Here is a 20517-nt window from a genome sequence, read left to right on the forward strand (position 1 = left end):
TAAAGATATTGGGCTCTTTTTAATGTTGAGTGCATGGAGAGTGCCAAGAGCTGTTTTATGAGTGCCAGGAATAGAGCATTCCTTCAATTAAGCAAATAATTCACAGGCATTTAACTGAGATGGTGGGGCTTTGTGCTACGTGTAGCACAATGGCCCTTTCCTTCTTGTGAGCTGTTTTATGAGAATTTGTTATGTCCTGAATGAATGTATCAAATGAATCTCCTCAGAGGAGGATGTCATCAACGTAATATCATATCTGTGCTCCTGGAGAAAGCTGGATGTGGTTAAGATCTGGCTTGCAAAGATTGTGTGCAATGACCAGAACTGAGGGGGTAGGTTAACTGAGTCTCATTTTGTCAAGCGAATTGATTGTAAGTGCCAAACAATTTTATTATATTACTTGTTGGGTCAGAGGGTCCATGATCCACTACATCACATTTTAGGACAAGGGATATTATGACCATAGTGAGTTTGGGTAAGCCAATGATCCCAACGGTCAAGGTGAAGCATAACTGTCCTCTCTTTGGTAACTGTCCTTATAGGGGGTATCTTGTTTAAATTTACTGCAATCCCCAGGTATAACTGTAATTTGGCCCAGTATTGATTAAGGCCAAGAAGCTTTGCCAAATTGTGTATCTCAGCAGATGTAAAAGTTAATTTAGAATATGTGTTGTAAAGGCACAAAAGGCACTTGGTGCTTTTTTATCTACTTTTTGTTGTTGAATTAGTACATTTCAGACTTCCAACTGTGTGACTCTGCAGGCTTCTGTTTCAGTTTTCTGTTTCCTCCCTCGGTATGTATTCAAGTTTGGGGGGTTTTTCAGTGATTACTGGGGCATGAAAATGCATGTTACTCACATATTGAGGCTTTCAGGAGAGTAGGGTAACACCCAAGACAGTCTGAAAATGGTTTGAGTGAAGGAAGGAGAAAGTGGCCCTGGATTTGACTGTGGTTAGAGGATGGGATCAGAGCAAGAGTTGCTACGCATAAGCCAGGATTTGCATGGTTTGAACTGCTTCATTGGTGCTAAGTAAGGAAAGGGTAGACTTTTATTATCATCTTGCCCAGATGTGGAGCAGGAGAGGATGGCGGAGGTGGGGCTTATCAGCCATCAGTGTCAGTTATCAAAAATGCAGCCAGACTCCTTACTATACTAAGTAAACCCCAAACAGAGTAAGTGCAAATAAATCCACACACACATAATAGTCAGACATCTGAAAACTAAGGAAAAAGAAAAATATTGTGAAAGCAGTAAGATAGAAGCAACCTTACCCAGAGAGGAAAAACAATTGGAACAACAGCAGGTATCTCACAAGAAACCATGGAGGATCTAAGAAAGTGGCACAATTATCCAAGTGCTAAAAACTGTCAACACAGAATTAAACATGCAGTGAAAATATCCTTCAAAAAATGAAGTTTTAATCAAGGCATTCTCAGATGAAGCAAAATTAAGAGCATTTGTCACCAGCAGAACTACTATACAAGAATGGCTAGAGTTCTCTAAAGATTGTAAATGTTTAAGTATCTTGGACTATCAGGAAAAAAGACCAACAGAAAGGGTAAAAAATACAGGTAAATGCAGTAAGTTTTCCTTCTCTTCTTACGTTTTCTAAACTGTTTGATGGTTGAAGCAAAAATTATAACACTGTCTGATATAGTTCTCAGTATACAGAGAGAAAATAACAAAATTATCTTATAAATGAGGGAAGGTAAAAGGAAGTACACTTCACTCAAACCACAAAAATGTAGACACTAGCAGACTGTGATAATTTATATAAAATGTTAACTCCTAGAGAAACCACTAAAAAAGCTATATAGAAACACCCTCAGAAACACTAGAGACAGATCAAAACGGAACTCTAAAATGTTCAAGTAACCCACAGAAAGGCAAAAAAAGAAAGCAGAAAAACAAAAAAGAAACAGAAGAAAATAATAAACAGCAGATTTAAGCCCTAACATATCAATAATTACATCAAATGCAAATGATCTAAATGTACCTTCTGAAAGACAGAAACAGGCAGATGGACTTAAAAACATAATTCAACTACGTACTGTCTACAAGAAGTTCACTTCAAAAGTAAGGATATAGATTAAAAGCAGGACAGAAAAAGATACAGCATGCAAACATTAAAAAAAAAAAAACGCTGGAGGAGTTATATTAATTTCAGCCGAAGGAGACCACAGGGCAAAGAATATTGACAGAGACAGAGAAGGACACTACATAACGATTAAAGGAACAATCTACCAAAACGACAGAGCAATACTAAATATGTATATACCAAACAACAGAGCTTCAAAATATATGAAGCAAAAACTAAGAGGACTAAAAGGAGAAACAGATAAATCGATAATTATAGCTAGACCCTTCAACACCCTCTTCCAACAACTGATAGAACTAGACAGATAATAAGCAAGGATACACAACTTAACCAAACCATCAAGCAACATGATCTAACACACATTTACAGAATAGTCCATCCTATAACAGCAAAATAACATTCTTTTCAAGAATCCATAGAACTTGTACCAAGATAGACAATATCCTGGACCATTAAAAAAAAAAAGTTCAGGGCTGGCCCAGTGGCACAGTGGTTCAGTTCACATGTTCCACTTCAGTGGCCTGGGATTCGCGGGTTTGGATCCCAGGCGCAGACCTACACACCACACTCATCAAGCCACATACAAAAAATAGAGGAAGACTGGCACAAACGTTAGTTCAGGGATAATCTTCCTCACAAAAAAAAAGGAAAGCTTAATAGAATTGAAATAAAGTATGTTCTCTAACCACAATGAAATCAAACTAAAAATCAAAAGGTACAGAAAAATCTCCAAATACTTTGAAATTAAAGAGCACATTTCTAAGTAATCCTTTCAAGAACAAGTCTCATGGGAAATCAAGAAAATACACTGAACAAAATGAAATGAAAATGACATATCAAAATTTGTGGGATGCAGCTAAAACAGTGCTGAGATGGAAACATATCCCACTAAATCCTGACAATAGAAAACAGGAAAGGTCTCAAGTCAATAATCAAGCCTTCATCTCAATTAGGAAAAGAAGAGCAAAGTAAGGCTCAAATAAGAAGGAGGAAGGAAATTAATCCCCAGGCATGATAAAAATCCCTAAGAAAACTAGGAATTTCCTCAACTTGATAAAGAACGCCTATAAAAAACATATAATTAATATAGTTAATAGTCAAAGACTGAATGCTCTCCCCCTAAAAGTGGGAACGAGACAGAGACAGGATGCCTGTTCTCACCACTGTTACTCAACATAGTAACCTTAAAGAGATTACTCTGAGTGAAATAAGCCATACACAGAAGGATAAATATGGTATTTATCTGGAGATAAATGGTGGTAATGGATGCACAACATATGAGTATATTTAATGCTACAGAACTCTGCACTTAAAAATCATTATAATGGTAAATTTTATGTTGGGTATATTTTACCACAAAAAAAGATAACCCAAAATACATTAAAGCTAATAAAGAAATTTCATCTTTTTTTTTTTTTTTGAGGAAGATTAGCCCTGTGCTAACATCTGCTGCCAATCCTCCTCTTTTTACTGAGGCAGACTGGCCCTGAGCTAACATCCATGCCCATCTTCCTCTACTTTATATGTGGGACGCCTACCACAGCACGGCTTGCCAAGCGGTGCCATGTCCAGACCCAGGATCCAAACCAGCGAATCCCGGGCCACCAAAGAAGTAGAATGTGCACACTTAACCGCTGCACCACCAGGCCAGCCCCAGAAATTTCACTCTTAATGAAAACCTCCCCACAAAAAAAACTCCAAGTTCAGACTGCTTCCATGGTGAATTCTACTAAATATTTAAGGAAGAAATAATATCAATTCTATCCAAACTCTTCCGGAAAACAGGAGAAATGGTTCAACTCACTTTATAAGACAAGTATTATCATGATACCAAATCCCTGAGGGGACATTACAATAAACATACAAATATCCTTTAAAAAGATATGTGCATGGGGCTGGCCCCGTGGCCGAGTGGTTAAGTTCGCGCGCTCCGCTGCAGGCGGCCCAGTGTTTCGTTGGTTCGAATCCTGGGCACGGACATGGCACTGCTCATCAGACCACGCTGAGGCGGCATCCCACATGCCACAACTAGAAGGACCCACAACGAAGAATATACAACTATGTACCAGGGGGCTTTGGGGAGAAAAAAAGGAAAAAAATAAAATCTTTAAAAAAAAAAAAAAAAGATATGTGCAAAAATCCTTAAAATGTTAATGAACCAAATCCAAAAATATAATAAAGTATGAACAAGTAGGGTTCATCCCAGAAATTCAAGGTTGGTTGAACATTCAAAAATTAATGTAATTCAAAATATTAACCGAACAAAAAAGAAAAACCATGTGATTATCTCAAAAGATAAAGAAAGAACATCTGATGATGATTATCAATTATCAATAATTAAAAAAAACACTTTCAGGTCCACCCCCAGTGGCCTAGTGGTTAAGCCTGGTGCACTCCACTTCAGTGGCCTGGGTTCAGTTCCCGGGTTTGGACCTACACCATTCATCTGTTAGTGGCCATGCTGTGGCAGCAGCTCACACACACAAAAAAAGAGGAAGGTTGGCAACAGATGTTAGCTCAGGGTGAATCTCTCTCGCAAAAACAAACAAACAAACAAACAACTTCCAGCAGATTAGGGAACTTCCTCAAACTGATCACGGGCAACTATAAAAAACCTACAATTAATTTAGTTAATTAATTATGTCATGGTGAAGAAGGAATGCTTTACCTCTAAGATTAGAAACAAGACAAGAGTATCTTCTCTCACCACTTGTGTTCATTGTTATTACAGTCACACGCCACATAATGAATATTCCGTCAATGATGGACCGCATATACAATGGTGGTCCCATAACATTAGTACCATATAGCCTAGGTGCGCAGCAGGCTATACTACTTAGGTTCGTGTAAGTAAACTATGGTGTTTGCACAACCATGAAATTGCCTAACAACACATTTCTCTGAAATGTGTCTCCCTCATTAAACAACAAATGATTGGATTGATGGTCCTAGCCAGTTATTAAAGAAAAAGAAATAAAAGGCATATAGTTTAGAAATGAAGAAGTAACATCTTTATTCACAGATAACTGTGCATGTAAAACATCCTTGGGAATCTGCTAAAATAAATAAGACTAGCAAAGTTACAAAACATAACATCAATATACATAAGTCAATTGGATTTCTATGTACTTCCAAGAAACAATTAGAAATTGAAATTGTAAAATATGTGCCATTTATATCATCAAAATCACAGGATATATCTAAACAAAATATATGTAAAACATAGACACTGAAAGCTACAAATCATTGAAAAGAAAAATTAAAGTGCGAGGGACCATTTTAATTGGATCAGAAGCAGCAATATTGTTAAGATGTAAATTGTCCCTAGACTATTCTAAAAACTCAGAACTCAACCAGAATTCCAAGCAAAGTTTTTAAGAAATTGACAAGAAATTCTAAAATTTATATGGAAATGACAAAGAATGTATAATAATCAAAATAATTCTTAAGTGAAAAACATATTTGGAGGACTAAATCTTCCTTATTTAACAACTTCCCACAAAGCTACATAATCAAGGTGTGTTACAGACATGCAGATCCATTAAACAGAATAGAGTCCAGACACAGAACTACAAGATACATGGTCAACTTGTTTTTGACAAAGTTGCCAAGGTACTTCAATTGAAAAATAATCTGGGGCCAGCCTGGTGGCACAGCAGTTAAGTTCGCACCTTCCGCTTCTAGGCAGCCTGGGGTTCTGTAGTTCGGATCTCGGGTGCGAACATGGCACCACATGGCAAAAGCCATGCTGTGGTAGGCGTCCCATGTATAAAGTAGAGGAAGACGGGCATGGATGTTAGCTCAGGGCCAGCCTTCCTCAGCAAAAAGAGGAGGATTGACAGTAGTTACCTTAGGGCTAATATTCCTCAAAAAAAAAAAAAAAAGAAAAATAATAAAATAATAAAGCAAATGCTGTCGCTATAACTACACACAGAGATGCAAAAAATGAACCAGAACCCTTATTTCACATCATATGGAAAAATTAACTGCCAATGAATCATAGGCCTACACATAAAATTCTAAAACTTCTTCAAGAAAACATAGAAGGAAATTTTAGTGACCGTGGATTAGACAAAAATTTCTTTTGAAAAGACACAAAAACCATGAAATATAAAAGAAGAAACAATGACATATTAAAAAAACAGAAAACTGCTCTTCTAAGACATTGTTAAGAAAATACGAGCAAGCACCAGGAGAGTAGGAAGCATTAACAAAATATTTATCTGATTATGGTCTTTTATCTAGATTATATATAAAACTCTTTCAACTCACTAAGACCAAAAAAAGTTTTTTTTGAATGGTCTAAAGATTTGAACAGACTTCAAAAAAGAAAATAAACAGCACATGAAAAGATGTTCAACTTCATTAATTATCAGGAAAACACAAACTAAAACCCAATAAGATAGCGAGATGCCCACTAGAATCTTTAAAAAAAATAAGACTTACAATACCAAATGTTGGTGAAGATGTGGAGCAACTACAACTATCATGCACTGCTAGGGGGCATGCAAATTGGCTCAGCCACTTTAGAAACATCTCGCAGTTCTTATAAAGTTACCATAAGACCAGTAATATCATATTTCTGGGTATTTACACGAGAAATGAAAACACAAGCCTACACAAAGACCTGAACTTAGACGGCCATAGCAGCTTCATTCCTAACAGCCCAAATAGGAAAAAATCTATGTCTATCAACTGGTATACGGATGACAAATTGCGATATATGCATGCAAAGGAATACTACTTAGGAATAAAAGGAATAACATACACAATGACATACGTGACTCTCAAAAACTAAGTGAACAAAGCAAGAAAGAGCAAATGCTGTATGACGTATATAAAATTCTAGAAAGGTAAACTATTGCAACAGAAAGCAGGTCAGTGGTGGATCAGGGCAAGGGAGAGGGATGAGGAGAGAAGAATCACCGCAAAGAGCTACATGGCAACTTTTTGGGGTGACAGAAATATTTTATATCATTATTTTGGTGGTGGTAATCACCTATACACATTTCTGAAACTCATCACATTATATAACGAAAACTACCGACTTTCATTTTCTGTTAATTATACCCCAACACAAGTATTTTAAAAATTAAAAAGGAGAGAGAAAATGGAATTGCATTCTAGAGGGAGTCACATGGTAAGGTCTGCTCACCCACGGAGACGAGGTGGCTGTAGTTCTCCAGCATCACATCTCTGTACAGGGCCCTCTGAGCAGGGCCCAGGTGCCGCCACTCCTCCTGGTTGAACTCCACAGTCACATCCTTGAATGACACTAATGCCTGTAACAGCACATTTCTATTCAATCTGAAGGGTTCAGAAACAGACGATATGGAAACACCTTTGAAAATTACTTTGTACCATGTTTACTGTGAGAATTTAAAATGAAATTTTAGGGGCCGGCCCCATGGCCAAGTGGTTAAAGTTTCGTGTACTCCGCTTTCGCAGCCCAGGGTTCATGGGATAGGATCCCACGCTCGGACCTACTCCACTCATCAGCTGATGCTGTGGAGGCATCCCACATACAAAAAATACAGAAGACTGGCACAGATGTTAGCTCAGGGCTAATCTTCCTCAAGCAAAAAAGAAGATTTTAGCTCACAGTGAATCTTCCTCACATAAAAAATAAAAAAATAAATAAATAAAACAAAATTTTGTTAAAACAAAATTTTATGATGGGTGCCTATTATGGCCCTATCACTGTCTTACACTTTGGGGTACTAACATAATTGGTAGAAATATTACTCTTACTCCCTAATGTATTTGTATTTACTTACAAATTATATAATAGACTGTCAGTTACCACATTACTGATTACATTTAGTGCCTTTTTTTTAGATAGTTATTATAACTAGGCTTCCTGTAATCTTTACCTGTACTCCAATGGACTGTTCTGAACGCTTTCTAGGGTACATACACCCATTTGGAGTTCTCTGCTGGGACAAGGGGGAATCAATGAAGAGATATCTGTAAACCCTGGAGGCAGTACACATGATCAGACTTGTCTTTCAGAAGCAATGCTCTGGAAGAAGAGCGGAGGAAGTCTTATGCAGCAAAACAGAAGAGACCAATTTAAGGACCTCGAGGACCCTGTGCCAACTGAAGTCAGTCAGACAGAGAAAGACAAATATTGTATGATCTCTCTTATATGTGGAATCTAAAACAAAAAAAACTAAGCTTATAGAGATAGAGAACAGATTGGTGGCTACCAGAGGCAAGGTGGCAGGGAGGAATGGGTGAACTATTTTGGGTATTTTTAGTTTAAATAAACTGAATCAAAAAAAGAAAAAAATGAGACAACCTATATTAAAGTAAAGCAATGGGGATGAAGAACGGGAAACTGATCCCTTATAAGAGAAAGGAACAAAATTTCAATCATTATTTTTTTGTACAGCTGTATCGAGAGAAGCTGCATGAGCAACTGGGTAAAGTGATGCCACTGTGAGATAATAGAAAAAATATATATATATCTATATATACACACATATATATACACATAGGTCTCTGCCCCTAGTTCCTGACTAGAGCTCCTAAAACCCTTGTAAATTCCTAAGTGATAAGAGCACTAACTGCATCTTCTGTTCTAGTGAGCCAATTCTGATAGGCTCCCGAATGGGGGCTGGTCACCAAAATACCAAGCCATAATTAGAAGCTTGGAATTTTTAGCCCTGCCCTGGCTTTTCTAGAGAGGAGAGAGGAGTCTGAAATAGAGTTAATCACTGATCATGCCCATGTGATGAATCCTTCATAAAAATCCCAAAAGTACGGGATTTGGGGGCTGGCCCCGTGGCCGAGTGGTTAAGTTCGCGCGCTCCGCTGCAGGCGGCTCAGTGTTTCGTTGGTTCGAGTCCTGGGCGCGGACATGACACTGCTCATCAAGCCACGCTGAGGCAGCGTCCCACATGCCACAACTAGAAGGACCCACAACGAAGAATATACAACTATGTACCGGGGGGCTTTGGGGAGAAAAAGGAAAAAAAAAAAAAAAAAATCTTTAAAAAAGAAAAAAAGTACGGGATTTGAAGAGCTTCCAGGTTGGTGAACACAACTGTCTATCAGATGGGCAATGCACCCAACTCCATGGGGACAGAAGTCCTGCACTTGGGACCCTCCCAGACCTCTCTCTATATATCTCTTCATCTGGTTGTCCATCTGTATCCTGTATCATATCCTTTACTAAACTGGTAAACTTAAGTGTTTCCCTGAGCTCTGTGAGCCGCTCTAACAATTAATCGAACCCAAGGAGGGAGTCATGGGAACCTTAGATTTACAGTCATAAAAAGATTTATATGTCAGAATCACAGGACAACTTGGACTTGCAACTGGCATCTGAAGTGGAGTAGGAGCAGTATCGTGAGTCTGAGCCCTTAACCTATGGGATCTGATGCTATCTCCAGGTAGATGGTGTCAGAATTGAGCTAAATTGTAGGACACCTAGCTGGTGTTGCAGAGAATTGCTTGGTGGGGGCAAAAACCCACACTTTTGGTGATCAGAAGTGTCAGAAGTATTCTGCATGAACAGTAAAGGAGACATACAGGAAGGAAGACTACTGGGTTTTCTAACTCAGCCACACACCGAGATTAGAAGAACAAAAGTAAGGTAACGGGCAAATGTTCTTCATTTGCATTCAAAGTATCTGTGAACATACACATGGAACTATACACTTCACTGCTGGTTGCATGATTTTGGAACACAAAAAGGAGGTCTAAAATTGATGTACAGAGTCATTGCGATCACACACAAAATCAGAGCTCAATCTGAAGACAGAAAAGTGGATTCTAAAACTTATATGAAGAGGGAAAGGACTTAGAATATCCAACACAATTATGGAAAAAGAACAAGGTTTGGAGATTCACATTACTGATTTCAATATTTATTTTAAAGGAACAGTAAGCAAGGCAGTATGGTATTAGCAAAAGGACTGACATAGATCAACAGAAGAGAATACTGACTCCAGAAACAACTACAAACAACACAAAGTCAAATAGTTCCCAGCAGAGGTGCCAATGCAGTTCAGTGGAGAAGGTATGTTCTTTCCTACAAATGTTGTTGGAACTATCAGACATACACAAGCAAAATTAAATAAACAATCTTGATCTATAACTCATACCACAAATAAAAAATTAACTCAAAATGATGACAGACCTGTAATTATAAAACATAAAAATATGAAAGGAAATCTTTGTGACCTTGGTTTAGAGGAAGATTTTTTTACATACGACCAAAAAAGCATAACTAGCAAAAGAAAAAGATTAAAAACTTTGAAAACTTGATCAATTAAGTACTTATGTTCTTTGAAAGACACATGGTGAGAGAAAAACACAGCAGAGATCTACTGATTTGATGCTCAAATCTTCACACAAAAATCCCCCCACAAATAACAGGTAATTTTTCCTATATAAATTACAGGGAGAAAAATGTTAAGCAAAGAAAAAAGGAGCAGGAATGTGTCCCATTCTTTTTGTGAGGTTAAAACCAAAAACCAAAATTGGATAGGAACACAGGAAAAGGAAATTACAGGCTCACATAATTGTGATATAGAAATAAATAAGTACTAGCAGAAAGACCCCAGTCAACATATATACAAAGCAACTCATCAGCAAGCAGGGTATATACAGAAAATCAACAATAAATTAATATCAGAAAATTCATTATGCTACTCACAATATTTATAGATTAAAGGAAATAAGCCATGTCTCTATTTCAACAGATACAATACTAAGTGTTCCCGGACCCATTGCAACGTGAGTGTGGAGGCTTCCCCACATCAGTGAGCAGTTCTCAGACGCCAGCCAGCGGGGTGTCTAATAATTCAGCTCAATTCTGATGCTACTTACCTGGAGAGAGACCCAGATTCCACAGGTAAAGGACTCAGTCCCACAAGACCACTCTCCACCTCAGATGCTAGCTGCAAGCCCTGTGCTTCCGACCAACAGGCTACAAACTGGGGGTTCCAACAACCCCCTCCAACTCAGGATGCCAATCACAAGTCCAGGTTGTTACCTGCACTTCTGACCAACAGGCTATAAATGACAGGTTCCCATGACCCTCTCCTGTGGTTCAATTAACCTACTAGAATGGTTCACTGAACTCGAGAAAACCCATTTACTCACTAGACTACTGATTTATTACAAAGGATACTGAAGGATACAAATCAAAAGCCAGATGAAAAGATACATAAGGGCAAGGTCTCGAACAGCTTCTGTCCTCATGGAGCATGGGGCCCAGCAGGGTGGCACGTAGCTCTCTCCAAACACAAGGGCCAAAGAGCTGTCCTCTTGGGTTTTTATGGAGGCTTCATTACATAGTCATGATCCACTGAGTCACTGCTCATTGGCAATAGATTCAACCTCAAGCCCCCTCCTCTCTCTAGAAATCAGGGTTGGGACTGAAAGTTCCAATCCTCTGATCACACAGCTGCTTCTCCTGGCAACCAGCGCCCCTCCTTGGGTGGGGCCCAAAAGCCACCTTCATTAACATAAACAAGACTTTTGCGGCTCTGAGGAGATTTCAGGAACTGAGAACAAGAGACCAAATACTGTAACAAACGATGTTCCCGTTGCTCCTATGGCTCAGGAAATTCCACAAGTTTCACCAAATATATCTGCGAAATATGATTCAGTCATGTGAATTACCAAATATATGTATTTCTTATAAATCATAATATTGCAAGACAGAAAAAGTACTCAACATAATTCAATGCACCTTCCTGACTAAACTGAAATCTAAGCAAACTGATAACTGCAGGGAATATACTTATTAAACAAGGGTTACCTACCAAGAACCAAAAGCAAACATCAGAGCTAACATGGAAGTGTTTATTTTCCCTCAAGCCTGGCTTTATTTCTATTTCTCCTTTTCCATTTAACGTATGGACCCCTATAAACCTCATAAACCCATTACAGTGTGAAGTGGAGAATGAACAAAGAGCTCACCTGAGATGTGTCCATTCTGCTGCTCCTGGCAGTGTAGAGAACTGTGATGGTTCAGCTGGGAAGCCTGGGGAGGACCAGGCAGAGGCAGCACCACCTATCCATGTAAGATTCAGAAATGGTCATGTGGACTAAAACCCACAGCTTTTCACTGACGAAATATAAACTTTTCCATGGTTAAATGACAATTCAGTTTTTTTTTTAATGGTTAACAGCAATAACCAATACAAGAGAGAATTAGTTACAGTACATAAAGGATAAAGCATCACTCTTTCATTAAAATTAACATAGCAAAATACTTAGGCTACATCACTTAACTATTTTCCTATTAACAGTGCTTACCACTCAGAGAAAATCCACAGAAAGCTCACTAAAAGGAATAGAGTGCTTTAAGGCAAGAATTGTTCATTCATTTTTAACTAAGTTAGTTTCTCAAAAGGTCCTTTTCTTAACATGCTTTTGGTGACTTACCTGTGACGGAGTGCACTGCACTGTGTTTTCCTCCTGGTTCTGTCACACACTGGGTGTGCCTTGACAAGTCACTGAACTGCTCAGGTCCAATTTCTTTAAAGCTTTCAAGAGTCAGAAGTAGATGACCATGGAAGCCCTTCGTGACCCATCACTGTGGGATTCTGTGAGGTCAGGATAAGTCAAAAATGTCACGTGTAGGAGCTGACACGTGTGAGAGCAGCACAGCATCTGAAAAGAGTGGAGAATGAAGGGACGGGGGCCATTTAGCAACAGTGGAGACGGAATTTCACCCTTTGGCTGGGCAGACCTTTCCCCACACCTCACTCGCACAGGCTCTCCCAAAGCGGCCTTTCTCAGGCAGCACACCCCTGGGCCACCCCAACTCACCCCCCTCTTCTCAAAGTTGGCCCAAATCTCCCACTATCGCACAGCGCGGTGGCGTCTGGACGTGGCAACATCTCCATAACTGGGCAAGGGGGTCAACTACTGCTTCTGACCATGCAAATTTAGCCCCTGCTCTTTTCTGTGCTTGTTTGCCTCAGCTTTGAATCTTTGGCAAGAACAGTAAGAACAGGAGTGTTCGCTTCCAGGTAATATTCTTGTTCCTAGAAACCTCCTGATTCCTACATCACAAGAGCTGCTTTGTTCTAAAATAAATTTGTTTCCCAAGATCTGGGACCCGGGTCTGGGAAACAAATTCACTTTAGGGCCAAAAACCTGACTCTTGGAATTCACTACAATTTCGAACTGAAAACACAGAGAACCTGCCAGTGCAGGAAGAGCTGCGGGCGTCTGTCTGACCCAAGGACTCTGATGAGACCCCAGAAGTTCCAGAACACACGCGACAGTGGTGAGAGCCCACGCACACTGCCCGGGTTTTCAGGGACAGGTTCCTCTGCTAAGGGCTGCGAAGGCGTAATGCCGGTCCTGGCAGACGTGATATCTAGACGAAGCCTAAGATTTGAAGCACTCTCACTATTATACTGAAGGTCCCTCCCCGCTAGTTTGCGAGCCGAGCACGTGCCTCCACCAACCCGAGCCTCGGTTCCTTTTTTTCTTTTAACGCTGATGGTCATGCGGACCTCACAGAGCAGCTGTGGGGTTTGCACAAGCCACCCACTAAACGGAACGAAGCGTCTTGCGAACACAGCAGCAGGCGTCACTCAGGCGGCTGTGTTCTTTAGGTGCGAACTGACCTAACTCTCAGAACAACAGCAGCACCGTCCGGTGAGAAAGCGGACTCTCACCCGGGGGCCCTCTGTCGCCCCGCCTGCAGGTACAGGGCCGGGACTGGCCGGGCCTTTCTGGTTCTCCCCGCCGACCCACAGCCCGCGCTTTGCGGCCGCTCACGGTCGCCATTATACACGCCCCCGCCCCGCCCCGGGCTCCTCGCGGGTCGGGCTGCAGGCGGGCGGGCGGGCACGCGACCCCCGCCCCCGACGGGCTGTACAGGCTCCTACACTGCAGAGACCCCCTGAGGGACTCCCGGGACTTCTCGTTTCCTCCTCCCCGGGGACACGTGCACCCGCCATGCTGGTCCCCAAGCCGCCCAGACTCCCCACCACCCGCGCCTTCTCACCTGAGGTACGACCCCTCGGCACTACCCCAGCAATGGAGAGCTGCCCGACCCTCTCCACACAGCCGCCCAGACAGCGGAAGCCGAGGGGCGGGACTAAGGCTGTACATCCGCAGATGGAGCACAGAAAACCCGTTCCCGGGGTGCTGCGCGGCGAGCCGGTTCGGTACAAGACTACATTTCCCATATAACTCCGCGCCCGCTCCTTGCCTAGACTTGGCAGCGTTTCCGGTTTTTTAGACGGTTGGAAGATGTTGACGTTGACCTCTGCTGCGTAGATCGTCTCAGAATCCCCAAATGTTAGGGGTTAAACTTGAAGTCTACCGCCAAATACAATGCGTGGTCCTTGAGCAAATCCTGATTGAATAAACAACAGCTGCCAGAGACATTGAAGACAGCTGGGAAAACTTGAATATGCACTGGGTTTCTCTTCAGTGTAAATATGATACGGATGTCCATAGAAAAACCTACTGGTTTCATAAAGGCAAGCATAGTGAAGTATTTAGGATTGAAATTATATCTTTGTAAGTTAATTCACAAATTTTCAGGAAAAGCAATTAGACAAAGTAAATACAGCAAAGTTGTTTTTCAGCAAGGAAATGGGTATAGATAAATGCACATTTTACCATATTCTAAGTGCTTGAAAATTTTGCAATAAGAGTGGAAAAAAAAGGGGAGGGGATTATGGGTACTACCTCCATCAGTGTACCTTTTAAATGCAAAGCTGCAGAGAGATTTTAAAGTTCATAGAGATATTTCCTAGGAATAAGACTGTGAAATGGTTATAAAACAATTAAAAATGGAGCACAGCAGTACTAAATGAAAAAAATTTTCTCTCCTTCACCAAACTCCAGCTAGGCTCCTCTAAGCCTGCTTCTCAACTAGGCCTGTCAACTTCGACCTATAAAGACTTGAACAAAATACTAAAGTTTCTAACAGTCTCATCCCTTCAATGACATTAATCCCCCTTAAAGTGCCTCCCTGAGAAGACTCAAGGTAGCCAAAAGGATCTCTCTGTTCCAGCCAAAACCTGAAGCTAGGGTCCCTGTCTCCCAGTCGCTGTGGGAGAGTAGGACCCTAATTTCATTAAGTGCCAGTTAGCAAACCCAGATGGCTTTCACATGGACCAATCCCTGCTTCCCACTTTTTGTAATTTTTCACTTCCTTCACTCTGCTGAGCCCTGGCTCACCCTCTCTCTATTCCTTCATTCTCCCCTTAAAACTCCCAGTCACCTCTGTACAAATCGAAGTTGAGTTCAGTTCATACTGGATTCTCTTCCCTATTGCAATTGTATATTACCAATTAAAATCTGTTCTCACCACTTTAACTAGTGGCCGAGATAGAGAGTGCAGCCACAGCCCTTTCTATGCTTGCAGGTGAGTGACAGGCAATGGAAGTGGGAGCTAACTAATCTGTTCTCACCGCTTTATCTTTGACACAGAAAAGAGCAGTATCTATAAGCAGCAGGGCTTAAAAGGAAAAAAAAAGCAAAGAACCTTTTCAAAATTACATGAGTAATACACAAAAATATACACAATCCAAAATAAGAAAACAGTTATCAGGCAAATCATTCACATCCCGGAGATGACCCTACTTAAACCTAAAGTGAGCATCCTCTTGTCTTATTTGCAAATTAGGGGCATATGGTCATAATATTATAGGAACTTCTTGTTACTAAATTACATCTAATGAGCATACTTTTGGTAAATATTTTTATAACATCCATCATTTCTTATGACAATGATAGATTTTTTTTTAATTAGATCCTGTTCACACTGGGAGAAAAAAGGAATAGAGTCATCAAGAACCTAGCGCAATCCATGAGAACACGAGCATAAAGCTTTACTCCTGACATTACAAAGAACTTGAATAAGTGCCAGTTTTCTATATGAGAACACTAAACATTCCTTGCCAAAATTCAGATTAGAATCTCAAACGTTTGTCAGCTTGTTTTCTCTCAACGTTTTTTTCACTTTTTAACCTGAAGGAACTATCAATGGGACAAAAATAAACAATATAACGATCAGAGATGTGTTGAAAGACACAGCAATGTCCCTCACACATTCATACATATGCTATTGCTAAACCATTGAACACTTTTCCTGCAGCAATACAGGTCCAGGAAGAAGAGAAAGTGAGAAGGTGGCGCGTGTCTGGAGCTGGCGTTCAGAGCAGCGGGCCAGAGAAGCTGCAATCACCTTGTTAGGACCACGATGCAGGCGCTGGGACAAAGTAGGGCCATACGCACAGCTCTCAAGTAAAACAAATAACTTTCAAAATTTAAATGTTTCTGGGAAATTACTAAATTCTTTAAGAGAACGTACGTTTTCTAAAAATAAACATATAAAAATAACCCCCCCAACACCTTTCCTAAGAAATGGTCTCTCTCGCCCCCACCCCACCGCACCCCTAGGACCCCGGACTCCGAGGCCGGACCTGGGAGTGCTGAGAGGGGCGGCTACCCGCCCCCAGAGCCGCGACACGCTCCGCCTCTTCCCTCTTCTCCGTCGGGGCCGGCGGGTGTAGACGAGGCGGGCCCTGCGAGAGAAGTGCCGGGGAAGGGAGACGGCGTTCAGCTCTGATCCTCCCCCTTGCCTCGCTCTGCCTGATCTTGGACTGAAACACCGAAAGCAAAGAGACAGGTGGCAGCGGAACTCACACTTACTGAACAACTTATCTTCTATGTGTCAGAAACAGCTCTAGATACTTGGTATTTGCCTTCCATTTCATCTTCTCAACAACCACACAAAGTGAGTATCATCCTGAGATGATTTCCGTCAGGAAAGAGACCCTTGGGAGAAGGGATTGGAGTGGTTCTCACCAGTGAAGCTGGTCTGTTCCTGATCTGTCCGTCCCAACTGAGAGAGGTCTGTCCTCCTGCCTCACCGTGTCTGCCTTCTCTTCGCCCAAGGCGGACTCACCCTGAGAGGTTGGGCTTTCGTTTTACTGACATGGCAGCCCCTGTACAAAGGTACCCAGGAGTGCGAGAGTACCATGGGGGATCTGGGGTGGTCACAGGAATGCCCCGTGGAGAGAAACAGAGAAATACTAGTATGGAAACACAAAACCTCTGTCAGTTCTGGTGGGGAACGAAGCATCCTGAAGGAAGTAAACACTAGTAAAGTTGTAGCCACATGGGAGGCTCAAAATCAGTCTGCTGAGCTCCGGTGGCCCAAATTAACTCCGCTTCCATTTCCGGAAGGCCTATAGTGCACTGGGATATATAGGGAAGGTGGGGGGAGGGGGAAGGGGGGGCGGCGGGGCGTCCCTGCTGTTTCTGTTGCGTTCCTTCTGTGCTTCTAACTGGGATAATTAAAGTTGGTAGTAAGAGAATGTCAGATATAGGGTCTCCAGTGAACAGCAGGGTTAGTGAGAAATGAAATGAGAGATGAGAAAGTTTGGGGTTTTCTGGGCAGAAAGTGGGGGTTACAATAACCTATTATGCCAAGATAGAGCAAGCAGCCACAGCCCTGTCTATGCCTGCAGGTGAGTGACAGGCGATACCAGTGGGAGCAAATGTGAGAAGAGTCAGAGATAGCCTCTCCCTCCATCCTCTGCCCCCGTGTGGTGCCAGGGGAGTAGCTTGGGCTCTTTCTTTTCCATGTTTGTCTCCTTCCACTTTGGGAAATACAGCAGGAGTTGAAAAGAACAAGGGGTTATAATTTACTTTTCCATCTAGAAAATTGAACTAGGGGTGAGGTTTGAGTCTTGTTCAGCCTCCAACACAAAGTTACTCTGTAACTTCAGCAAAGGCACTCCACATCCTTGGGCTCATGGTCTTCCTCTATGAAGCGGAGATAAAGCACTCTGCGCAGAATTATTACAGGTGGGAGTCAGAATGATCGGAATCAGAGTGGCAGAGCTAGGGTGCCAGTGTCCACCCCATGTAGGAATGTGTACCTGAGGGTCCCTTGTGCTGACCTCCACCTCCCCCAGATTCTCCCCTCCCTCTGCCTTTCCTTTCTCCCCTTTGTCCTCTCCCCTCTCTTCAACAGAATAGTCTCTGGCTTCTTCCTGGAGGTGCTGGAAAGAAGAGAGGACAGGAAGTTACACACTCCCTATTCCTTCCCCCACTTAGATCCCTGGGGGAAGTTTTCTAAGCACCTTCCAAATATACTTTCCCAGAGATTTCGAGTACAACAATGGTCTGTCCCGGGACACTGCCTTTCGTTTCCTTGTTTTTACTCTAAAGAAGGACTCTATGCCTCTGCCAAGGAGTGAGACACCTCTGCTGCTGTGACTAGAACTTGCTTTACAGCTTAATACTTTGTAGGGAATAAGAAACCTAAACCCTTTTGCCCTACTTTCCTCTTCAGAAAGAGCTTGTGGGAAAGTGCAAAGCCCTGTGACGTTGGACGTAGTAAGATGGGAAAGCAATAAAAAATCGGAATCCTAAATTCTTATCAAACTCTGTTATCTTTGGAGTTTTCTTCCCCCGAAATCATGGACCGTGCAGAACTCTGTGACAGGGAACTGTGATGTACATATCTGAAGGACTCTTGTAGATAGACATCTGTGACCACCATCTTTTAATAGAGGCCGGTGTCTCACTATAACTGAAGGCAAGTTGTGGGCACTTCAGTGCTCTGTTGAGAACCCACTCAGATTCTTTACCTACTCTGTCAGCAAGATCCCCCAAGGCATCTTTCGGGATACGGGGGACACATATACATCACGTTCCCTATGTCATAGAAGATCATTGTAAAGATGCACCAGGATGTGAGGAGGCACCAGACGTCCTCTCATGTGCCTTACTGTGATTGCAGATTCTAGGCCTTGTAGAAAACGAATCATTATTTGAGACATAGCTTGATGTCCAGTGACAAAGTTTCTGTACATTCACTTAACATTTCTATTTCCCAAGAGACAAGAAGCTATTGGGAAGAGTTTTGCGCCAAACTATAACAGATGTGGTTGGACCACTTGAAAACAATTGTTCCACATGGTACCTTTCCCTTCGTAGATAAGCACTGCTTGAATGCAATTTCATTACCTCACTGGTTCCCAGTCTAGGAACTGCTGGTAGGAGGTGCCGTAAAATACTACATGAGAATATATTTGGATCTCCAATACACAGGGGACAACACACGATTATAGATTTTTAAATCAATTCCATTGTAGTCAGAAGCTATATTCTCTAATATTTCAATCTTTAGAATTTGTTGAAACTTCTTTGTTGCCCAGAATGTGTTCTGTCCTTGTAAATGTTTCAAGTGCATTTGAAAAGAATGTGTATTCTGAAGTTATTGGCTGTAGTTTTCTACACATATTAGGTCAAGTTGGTGGATAATATATATATATTTTTTTTCCGAGGAAGATTAGCCCTGAGTTAACATCTGCCAATCCTCCTCTTTTTGCTGAGGAAGACTGGCCCTGAGCTAACATCCATGCCCATCTTCCTGTACTTTATATGTGGGACGCCTACCACAGCATGGCTTGCCATGCGGTGCCATGTCCACACCCAGGATGCGAACTGGCGAACCCCAGGCTGCCGAAGCGGGACGTGCACACTTAACTGCTGCACCACCGGGCCGGCCCCGGTTGATGATATTTTTAAAGTCTTCTACATCTTTACTGGTTTTATTTTTTGTCTACTTTTTTCTATCAGTTACTGAGAGAAGGGTGTCAAATCTCCAACGAAGATTGTGCCTTTGTCTATTTCTCTTTTTAGTTCTCTCTTTTTACATTGTATATTTTGAAGTTCTCTTAAGTACATACATATTTATGATTATGTCTTCCTGATAATGTGATCCTTCCCCCCTTTTTAAAAAATTATTTTATTCACATCATATTGGCTATAACATTGTGTAAACTTCAGGTGGATAATTTGATCCTTTTTAACGTGAATCATCTCTTCTTGTCTCTGGCAATACCCACTGTTTCGAGTCCTACTTTTGTAAGCCAAATCCCATTTCTTATGCTTGGTGTTTAGAGTACACTCTAATCACTATTTTACTTTCAATCTGCCTGTGTCTTTGAAGTTAAAACACAACTCCTTTAGACAAAATATAGTTGGGTCTTGCTTTTTTATCCCGCCTGAAAGTCTCTATCTTTTAATTGGCATGTTAAGTCCATTTAATGTAGTTACTGATGCAGGTGAGCTTAAGTCCTGCCACCTTGTCTTTTCCCCTTCTTTCCGCACTTAAGAAGTCATTCCCTTACAATGGTCTTTTTGAGGTAATTCTGGCCTGAATTGGTTCTGATGAGAAATCTACTATCATTTGTATGGTTGTTCCCCACTGCGGAGCATGTATTTTTATTTCCTCTGTATTCACTTAATATTTTCTCTTTCTATTTCACAAGATTTCCTGTGATGCACCTAGCTATGATTTCATTCCTATTTCTCTGGCTTAGGTGTTGGGATCCGGGAGCTGTAAAGTGATGTTTTCACCAACCTTGAAAAGTTTCTGCCGTTATTCCTGCAGATAGTCTGTCC

General features: G+C 41.5%; 1 protein-coding gene across 3 annotated transcripts in view; it reads right to left on the reverse strand.

The window, feature by feature from the left end:
- LOC106844422 (zinc finger protein 782-like) overlaps positions 1-14221 on the reverse strand; it is a 37028-nt gene extending 22807 nt beyond the window's left edge. For 2 of the 3 annotated variants that reach the window (XM_044756579.2, XM_044756577.2), the window contains exons 1-2: positions 7974-8227; positions 7256-7382 (exon numbers count right to left, since the gene is read on the reverse strand). In XM_044756579.2, coding sequence (XP_044612514.1) covers positions 7256-7382; positions 7974-8093 — 247 coding nt within the window. In that variant the 5' untranslated portion in view covers positions 8094-8227. Of the gene's footprint in view, positions 1-7255; positions 7383-7973; positions 8228-12036; positions 12131-12504; positions 12733-14083 lie in introns of those variants that run through there. The other variant, XM_014861849.3, reaches the window with a different exon arrangement.
- Between the last annotated feature and the right edge of the window lie 6296 nt (positions 14222-20517).

This window comes from Equus asinus, chromosome 23, assembly GCF_041296235.1.
Source record: "Equus asinus isolate D_3611 breed Donkey chromosome 23, EquAss-T2T_v2, whole genome shotgun sequence".
NCBI lineage: Eukaryota > Metazoa > Chordata > Mammalia > Perissodactyla > Equidae > Equus > Equus asinus.